This window comes from Orycteropus afer, unplaced genomic scaffold, assembly GCF_000298275.1.
Source record: "Orycteropus afer afer isolate SDZICR_OR568_19922 unplaced genomic scaffold, OryAfe1.0 scaffold00101, whole genome shotgun sequence".
NCBI classification, from domain to species: domain Eukaryota; kingdom Metazoa; phylum Chordata; class Mammalia; order Tubulidentata; family Orycteropodidae; genus Orycteropus; species Orycteropus afer.
Window position 1 is genome coordinate 4,830,466 of NW_006921688.1, and position 10,047 is coordinate 4,840,512.

Consider the following 10,047-nt stretch of genomic DNA (forward strand, 5'->3'; position numbering starts at 1 on the left):
GGGTTTGAACCGCCAGCCTTCTGGCTAGCAGTCAAGTGCCTTAGGTACTATGCTACCAGAGCTCCTCATGTGAAACTACTTCCCTCTAAATCCAAGGTAGTTTCTCTTTCCCCTAACCTGGGCCATTACTAACACCTTATCTGTTTACTTATTGTCTGTGAGACTATTTGCTATGTGTGTGGAGGGACTTTGTATTCTTCTCACAGGCACAGACCCCCACACCTAGAAGAGTACTGACCACATGGCGGGTATTTAATAAACATTTGCTGAATGCATGAATAAATCAGCTTTGGAACTACAGACAAATCTTCAAAACAGGAAGTACAGAAAATGCAAACCCTAGAATGTAAGTGAACAGTTTTTGGTTGATCTTTATTTACTTCTGACTTTAATTGAAATGGGGCATTTTAAGCTGAGGTGAAACTGGTACCCCAATATAGAAAGATCAACTTTCTTCTTGCCATACACCCTGCGTTGGCAACACAATATAAAGGAGTTGCCTATGAGTTGGAATCGACTTGATGGCAATGGGGTTTTGGTGTCACCCTCTGGACCAATGCCAGCATACTCATAAAGAAGCTTGGCTGTACGTGAAGAATGTAATCAATGCCACTGAATGCCACATACAGAAACTGTCTAATTGCTGTGTGTTTGGTGGTGTATATTCTCAACAACAAATAAAATCATATTTAAAACAAGAAAAAAGAACCTTGACTGTGTGAGGTTTGCAAGTTAATTGCATTTCTAATCACCAGGCAAACTGACAGCCAGAAATCTCAAGTTCTGTGATACTAGAATTTACCGAGGTGGAAGAATGAAAATATTCTACCATTCTTTAAATGTTAAAAAATATGAGAATTTGTAATTTCCTATTTAGAAGTATAGTAACATTACATATCCTCATTAAGACTTTACCTTGGTGAAAGAGTGATGACTTTTCAGGCACGTCTGTGGAGGAATCCCAGTGCCAGAGGGATCCATCTTCAGAACAAGTAAATAAACGTTCTGGGTTGGATGGGTGGAAGTGAACTTCCCACACTGAAAGACAAGAACAGTGAAGTTAATTCCTGTGCAGAGTAGTTGAACAAATGACACTAAGCCTGTCTCAGGAACTCTCATCTATTATTTTCATGGCATACCTTCATACCCCAAAAATCAAAGGCCCGAGAATTAAAGAAAAGACAGAGGATAGCTCTCTAAATGGCCCTAACATGAAGTTAGAATAAAGAAGTAAACCTATTTGTGTACTGGACCAGAAAAAGAATGAAAATAATTGCTAACAATGTATTAGTTTCTTTTTTTTTTTTTTTTTTAATGGAAAATTATGATGTGATAACTCTGAAGATTTATTAAAAAGTAGTTAATCTCTTACTCTTAATTCCTGTATGAAGGTTATATTATTGGATAGACAGAGAGAAGACCATAAAAGGAATAGATAAATGAGTTTCTAAGAGGCTGAGTCCAATTATGGCTCAAGCCAGGACTCTGGGCACTTCTGGCCTATATCACAGAAATAGCTCCTAGCTCCTACCTAGCCAAGCCTGCAAATGCTCCAAGAATCTGGATCCAGTTTTAGATAAAGGCTTTTAAGAAGCCAAATTTGGGTTGGGACCCCCCCCACCCCGACTCAAGTTCTACACTTTAAGGGAACTTTGTGTACCAGTAGACATCTGGGAGCCAATGACTGGCCAGGATGAAACAGATAGCCAGTGAACAAGGAGTCTGTGATTCTGGACAAGGTGACCTTGAAGAATCAGCATAGACATTTGCTGAGGTGTGGCATAAAGTGAACAGCACATGTTTACAGGTGGCAGTTTTCATCCTGACAGATATCACAATTAAATACCATGCCACAAAACATAAAAATGTCATCTTCCTCAGGAGAGGGTGTTCTCTCTAAAATGGACTAGATCACATATACTTCTAAGTATGAGTCCCCGAGTAAAGCACACTCACAAGGCTTCATTAGAAAAACTGAAACAAAACAGCCTGGGACAGCTATGAGGAGACTGCTCAAATCTGGATTTTTATGTATTTATTTTCAAATGAGAAAATAACAGCTCATTTTACTTGTAGCCACAAGTCAGGATGAATTCAGAGCAGTAACTGACAAGCCAGGGTACTCTGTGTGGATTGGTTAGCAGTCCAGACTGACAGTTAAAAAGCCACTGAGAGAGATCTGCCAACATCACTATCTGTGAGGACGTACCTTATTGCTTTTTTTAAATTTCCTTTTCCTGGGCAAAGCTATACCAGGTAGACACAAACATTTGCTATCCTTTTATTTGCTTCTTGAACATAAAGTCATTTATTTTTCTAAGGTAATAATGTGAAACTTACCTAGACCACCAAAAAAAAAAAAAAAACAAGAAAACCAAACTCACTGCCATCAACTTGATTCCTATTTACAGTGACACCCACTGGGTTTCCAAGGTGGTAAGTCTTTACAGAAGTAGATTGCTCTGTCTTCATTCTGCAGAGTGGCTGGTGGGTTTGAACCACCAACCTTCTGGTTAGCAGTCAAATGGCTTAGGCACTACACACCAGAGCTCCTTACTTAGACTAAACTCACCAAAACCAAACTCACTGCCATCGAGTTGATTCTGACTCATAGTGACCCCCTTTGGGTTTCTGAGGCAGTAAATCTTTATGGGAGTAGATTGTCCAGTCTTCCTGCCACAGAGTAGCTGGTAGGTTTGAACTGACCATTTTCTGGTTAGCAGTCAAATGTCTTAGGCCCTATGCCAAGAAGTCTCAATTTTGATTCAGTGTTTGGTCTTTTGTACTTTTATTCACATGGAGCTTCACATAAACTTCAGCATGATATTCTGGCATGTTATCAAAGAGAGAAGTGATAAAACGGAAAATTCCTATCCAGTCAAAAACTTCCCACCAAACACAAACAACCAAAAACTCCCCAGAAAAAATTAGACAATAGCATATAAATATATATGGTTGTTAAAAAAATTTAAAAAAGACTAATAAATTGTGGAAGGCAACAGATTAACAAATACGAAAAATAATGGCCTCAATTACATGGGAAAAGGGCATTCACACAAAGGATGGCAATGTAATTTTTATGTAGAACAATCTGACAAGTATCACAGCTTTAAAATTATGCAAACTTTTGGCCTATCAGTTCTGCTTTTAGAAAGTTATTGTAAGAAAACAAGTACACAAAAATGAATATATGATCACCACAGCTCTGGATAAAAGAATGAAATACCTTAAAGAAAGTAAATATTACATAAAAATGAATTCTTGTAAATCTGTACAATTCTCAGCTATCAAAAATAATGATGGAAACAGATCTGTATATATTGCTATGGAAAACTTCTGACAATGTTATAGAAACCACCAATACAAACTGTGTGTCTCCATAATACTTACTTTCAGCTTCATGAGCCTTCAACAAAGACACTGGCATAGTACCTAGTCTAACATCCCAGATACTCAGCATTCCATCCTGGCCGCCAGTAGCTACAACATGCTGCTGGTTGGGATGTCTATCAACACAGTGAAGGGGCACTCGATCACCAGTCCTTTTATGGGAGAGACAATGACAGCAAATATGTGGTAAAGTGTAATTTATCATTGCATAACCTTGGAAACATGCTTTATTCCTGTAACTCTATGGCTGGCACTACTGGTTGAACCTTAATCCTGTCAAAAATGGACCAGATCACATATACTTCTAAGTATGTAGAATTTTTTAGGATTAAAGACCAACATTATTCATCCTCTTCAATTTGGACACATGTGAAGCAGTACAATCCGATGGTAAGATGTGCAAAACACATTCCAGTTTTTGTCTTTTTTTAAACTTTATTTGTCAATTAGGGAGCTCTGGTGGGGTAGTACCTAAAGGCATCTGACTGCTAACCAGAAGGCTGGTGGTTCAAACCCACCAGCCACTCCTCAGAAGGAAGATGGGACAGTCTACTTCTGTAGTGATACTGCCTTGAAAACCCAAGGAGGGGTCGCTGTGAGTCGGATCTGACTTGACGGTAGTGAGTTTTTTTTTTCCATCTGTTAATTATACAGAAGATTCTTTACTCCTACCTTATTTAGTACATAAACAAAACCCAAAAACAAACACACTGCCATCAAGTCGTTTCAACTCATAGTGATCCCTCCTTGGTTTCTGAGGCAGTATCTCTATGGAAATAGATTGCCCAGTCTTTCTTCTGAGGAGTGGCTGGTGGGTTTGAACTGCCAGCCTTCTGGTTAGCAGTCAAATGCCTTAGGCACTATGCCACCAGAGTTCATACAAATATTTTCCAGTTTGATGCATTCTATTTTCTTGATAGAAAAGAAGGATGCACACACAAAGGGATTCTGCTCAGCAAAGTATCTCAGATTGCATTTTGTCCCCAATCACATCTAGAATGTGTAATACCTACTATCAATAGAATCACTTAATAAGCAGAACTATGTTCTCAGTTAAATAATATAAACAGCAAAGAGATAAAGGCTCTAAATCAACACAAGTATTTATTAAGGCAGCATGGTAGTACCAAGCTCATCAAATTCTCTCTCCTCTATCAAACTTTAGCAGGAATCATTCTCTTAGAGTGCAATTAAAATGGAATATGGTTTCAAGCCAGTTGCTACAAACAAGTAAACAATTTGCATCACATGACTGAAATTATAAACTTACACTGATAATATCTGAGAGGGTTCATTTCCTGGTTGTCTGAAATCCCATATTTTTAACTGTCCAATTGAATTTACTGTCAGAATCTCAGGAGTTCGAAGGAAGGTGACAGCATGTAGTGTACTGCTGTCTGCATTATCTACAATTATATAAAATAATGTGTGTTAATGGGTCTCTTTTTTCAATGGAAAAAACACATTCCTTCTATTAAATCAAATAGTACATATGAATTTTAGAATAAGTAATATTTCTATAGAAAATTAACAGTAATATATACGTTAAAATAAATTCTCCATTGTCAGAAAAATAGGACTCAGAGAATGTGGAACGATTTCCCAAATGGAGGACTGCATTTTCATGAATTTGTATTTCCTCTTAAGATTGTTACCCTGCATTTACGAGATGGCTGTTTAAGTTCCTCTTTATCTACAAATCCTTAAGCCAGAATTTCCAATCTATTCAGCCAAATCCCAGCGTTTGCTACAGAACACACTCTGACCTTGTACTACTTTGCTTACTCACCCCAAACCCATTAATCATTAGTTGCCTCAATCCTTTCCTCCTCCATAAAATCCTTCTTGATTATTATAATAGTCTTTTTCTCTGAATTCCTCAAGTGTTTAGAGCTTCTGGTTGATGAGGGAGACCCTTGGTGAGATGGGTTGGCCTAACAGCCACAGTGATGGACTCAAACATTCCAGCAATCATAAGGGTGATACAGGAGTGGGCAACATTTTGTTCTGTTGTACATATGGTCACCTGGAGTCAGAGTCAACTCCACAGCTGCTATCTAGCTATCTTATCTCTTAGAGCTTTTATCATATAATTTAGCAATACACTTATAGAGATCTTTGTTTTGTGTGACCATTTCATGAATACACAGTCCTAACACTGGGACCATGTCTTATAATTTTTTTCTGTATCCCATCACAATGTTAATTAAACACATGATAAGGAAACGAAACTCAGTGCTATTGAGTCGATTCTGACTCCCACCAATCCCCACTGGGTTTCCAAGGCTGTAAATCTTTATAGAAGCAGACTGCTTCATTTTTCTTCCATGGCGCAACCAGTGGTTTCGAACCACTGACCTTCTAATTAGCAGACAAATGCCTTAACCACAATAGCACCAAAGCTCCTTAAATAAACAATGTTGTTGTTATGTGCCATGGAGTCGGACCTGACTCATAGTGACCCCTCCTTGGGTTTCCGAGGCAGTATCACTACGAAAGTAGATTGCCCAACCTTCCAAGGATTGGCTGGTAGGTTTGAACTGCCAGCCTTCTGGTTAAAAGTCAAGTGCCTTAGGCACTTCGCTACCAGAGCTCCCAAATACACAATGTTGTTGTTATGTGCCATCGATAGCGACCCCTCCTTGGGTTTCCCATCTTCCTTCCAAGGAGTGGCTGGTGGGTTTGAACCGCCAGCCTTCTGGTTAACAGTCAGGTGCCTTAAGCACTGTGCTACCAGAGCTCCCCAAATACACAATAGACACTTGTTATTGTAGGATTTGGAAAGCAGTCTTTTCTTTTTGCCACACATACTGATACCAAAACCGTGATTACATGAGCGCTTTAACCAATGAGGCCCACAGTCCTTATTATACAACTGCACAACAACAGCAGCAGCTCTCCTTTAGTCACATCCTTCCGTGCTCCCACTAGGCAAAGGTCTTTATCAAATAAACAAGCATTTGCCTCAGAACTATCTGTAAAGTTGAAAAACCATAATAAACAACAAAAAACGGTTGCACAGGTCAACCTCTAGATATGCTGACTCAGAAGGTCTGGAGTGGTGGGCTAAGAGATAACATGTGAAGCACAGTTAAGAAGTGTTACATAGAATAACCCTCCTAAAGCATGGCACAAAGGAGGTATCACCCCCTTGCTCAAAAACTTTGATGCCTCAGTAGTTGCTCGTGAAACAAAATGTAAACTCTAGAGCTTTGCATTGGAGACTTTACAACTTAGGCCCAATCTACCTTTTCCATCTATCACTTTCCCTACATAACCATTTAAAGTCAGGTCAGATGATACTTTTTTGTCATTCTCTGAATGGCCCTCTCCTGACTCCATGTGATCTGTCTAATGGGCCACCCTTTTAGTATTACTTATGATCCATTATGTACATTAATTGTTACTTATTCGCTAATGTTTTTTTCATGATCCCACTCAGTCAAAAAAGATTCCCCTCTCCCTGTAGTCATGGTATTCTACTCATTTATGTGCGCCTTATCAACATACTGTCTTGAGAGAGAGATCCTGCCTTGTAGATTTTTACATCACTCAAACACTCACATTGTGCTTACTACAGGATGGAGAAATATGATTTTCCTTACCTATCGTCCTCACAGCTTCCTTGTGATCAGCTCTGAAGAGATTTATTCTGCCATCTTCACCAACTGTGACAATTTCTGGGCTGTTGCACACAACCCCTGTACAAGGTGCACTGCTACAGGAAGGACTGCCCGGGCCGCTGTGGTAGTGAGCTGCTGTCCACTGATGGCTGGCTGACAGAGTCTAGGTATAGGACAGGAGGATATCACTAACCAAAGCCAAGTTCTTAAAAATGAACACTTTCCTCCAACAAAAGAAGATTTAAAAATTCTGCTTCTTCACATCCTTCTAGAAAAAAGAACAACTCTTTCCTTTCCCCTCTGTGTTTCAGGTTCCCAAAGTCTAATCATTACTTTCATCAAAGCTCTGGACACATGGAATTAGATCCAAAAGCAATGTTGTTTAGTAATATCCCATGCTTATCTCACTGAAGAAATGGTTTTTAGATATTAAGTAATTGTGTTCAAAAGCAACTCGTTACATTCTAAGGGAATTAGTCTATATCTATGAAATAAATCTCTATCACTCCTTCTAAATGACTCCATTAAGAAAATTTCTTAATAATATCTAGGTGTCATATTTACTAGGTAAATTAACTAGGTTGATTTACAAGGTAAATTAACAAGGTGACCTTTATCAATCCCAAAACCTACCTAAACACTCTCTTCCAGCAACTTAAAACTGTGTTATACTGGGGCTATTTTTAAAAATGGTCCTCTCCACTATGATCTGAAGGTCTGCACTCCTGCGTTTAGCAAACTAGAAAGGCACTGAGGAAATGTCACATCTTCATGTAGTACATCTTCCCTTCTGATTACAACCTGGGTTCTCTAGATACGGAAGCAGAGTAACGCCCCCTGTGCTCCTTCATGGCACCTGAGCTAGAAGGCGTTCTTTCCCTCTTGAAAGAACTTAAAGAAGCAGAATTATGGTAAAATCACCTGCCAACAGTAGTTGTTAAGTTTAAACTAAGAGATTTATTTGTTAAATATATTAACAAGGTAAAGGATATCCAATTTCAATAAAAAAAGTCAAGCCTGTTATCCTCAAGTTGACAGTGACTCATAGCAACCCATGTGTCACAGAGCAGAACTGCTCCACAGCCTGTTTTTTGGCTGTAATCTTAACAGAAGCAGACTGCCAAGCCTTTCTTTTATGGTCCTACTGGATGGACATGAACCACTAACATTTGGGTTAATAAATGGAATGCAAACCGTTTGCATCATCTAGAGATGATATAACAGTGATATTTGTGTTTTTTGACTATAAATTTTATTATTTGTATAATTACTAAGCACCAACAAAAACTTCACCCACTGTTACCATGTCGATTCCGACTCACAGCAACCCTTTAGGACAGAGTAGAATTGCCCTGTAGCATTTCTAAGGCTGTAATCTTTATGAACTAGACTGCCTCATTTTTCTCCCACGGAGCAGCTGCTGGGTTTGAACTGCTGACCTTTTGGTTAGCAGCCAAATGCCTTAACAACTGTGCCACCAAAGCTCCTTAATTAATAAGCACAGTCATCCTAAAAATAATTGAAAATATAAATTGTTTTCAAACAAAGGGTTCTTTACCTGGTTATTTTGATGGTGAAGGAAAATTGTTACACTTCCTGTTGATGAAGCAGCTACAATTCTTTCCTGGTCCAAAAACTAAGTAGAAAAATCCTGATTATACATACCAATAATATGTAAAATATTAGTAGAAAAAAGCCCATTTGGTTAACTCAATCAGTAGTAAACTCTTACAATTTTAAAAAGAGCCAATGAACACCAAGCAAATAAAATATGATAATTCAATCGAAAAGCCCTACTACTGAAACAAAGGCATATTCATGGAAAATAAATAACATCACCTTTTCCTTAACCTTCTACATCTGTAATTGATTCTATTTTAGACCACTATAAAAAAGCTTTAGAAAAATATTCCCAGGGTGAAAGTTTTCTGTGGAGTAAGATGGAGGGACCTGAATTTGAATACTCAACTCCAGTCCCACCATTACAATTTGAGGCAGCCCCACTATTGGTTTTGATAACCTGGACCAAATTAATAAAGTTCCCTAAGCGTGGCTTAACTTTTAAAACAAAATTACTAATCCCTATGTGGGAGGATGAATTTAAAAAGGAAAAGCAAGTAATGTGCTTTGCACATTGTCACAAAGTTTATGCTCAACAGATCTTCTTAGTCTCAGTTTTCCCATTGTTAAAACAGAACAATGCTTGACTCACAGGCATGCAATGAGAATTGCGGTGGCTTATTATGTCAATCTCCCCAAAACAGTGCTCGGCACCTGAGTAGATGAGTAATTAATAAACAAACAAAACAAAGCCAAAACACTGTAACTCAAGCCACAGCTCCTTTCTAAATCCTGATTCTGCCTCTAAGGGGCTATGTGATGTTGGGCAAACTCTGTTGCCTGCAAAGTTTGGCCAAGTGGTAAAGTCCTTTGCATCTCTAAGTGTTTTGCTCTCAGTTATTTTAAATAATAATAATAAGAAATCCACAAACGGTGGATACCACACACTTACCTGTAAATCCATTACATCACCATGGTGTCTGATATCACACAGTAACTGATGGTCTCCTTCAAACCCTCCATCAGGGTCCAAGTTTCCAAAATCTCCAATTGACCACAGCGAAACATAATTTTCCTGTAAAGCAGAAAGTTTTATCCTGAGATGAAATAACCGTCAACTTCAGAAATAAAATTTTTACTGGCGTCAGGCAACTATGCTTCAAAATCATCTCAGACAAAAGGTGTGTTTAGAGATGAAAACACAAGGAGATACCAGGCTCAGGCACACCACTGCTGCCTCTGAGCTCCAGGGCAACCGAGTCGGAGACTGGGAGGAAGTGAAGGAAGGGTGAGAAGGGCCAAAAGATTCGCGCACGGGCGAGGCAGTGCCTCCCCGCCCTGGGAGCGGAAGTACCTCGTTGTCCCAAGAGCCTGTAGCGAAGGACTCAACTGTCTGTAGACTCCCCGAAGGCACCGGTCGCCAGCGGGTTTTGCTGATTTTCTGAGACACAAACTTAGCATAAATTTCTTTCAT

General features: G+C 39.0%; 1 protein-coding gene across 1 annotated transcript in view; it reads right to left on the minus strand.

Moving 5' to 3' along the window:
* The window catches only part of NUP43 (nucleoporin 43), a 13,937-nt gene extending 3,890 nt beyond the window's left edge, over positions 1-10,047 (minus strand). Inside the window, exons 1-7 of the mRNA XM_007943205.2 lie at positions 9,928-10,047; positions 9,526-9,648; positions 8,572-8,649; positions 6,996-7,176; positions 4,661-4,796; positions 3,391-3,542; positions 916-1,038 (exon numbers count right to left, since the gene is read on the minus strand). Of these exons, the coding sequence (XP_007941396.1) occupies positions 916-1,038; positions 3,391-3,542; positions 4,661-4,796; positions 6,996-7,176; positions 8,572-8,649; positions 9,526-9,648; positions 9,928-10,047 (913 nt within the window). The remainder of the gene's footprint in view (positions 1-915; positions 1,039-3,390; positions 3,543-4,660; positions 4,797-6,995; positions 7,177-8,571; positions 8,650-9,525; positions 9,649-9,927) is intronic.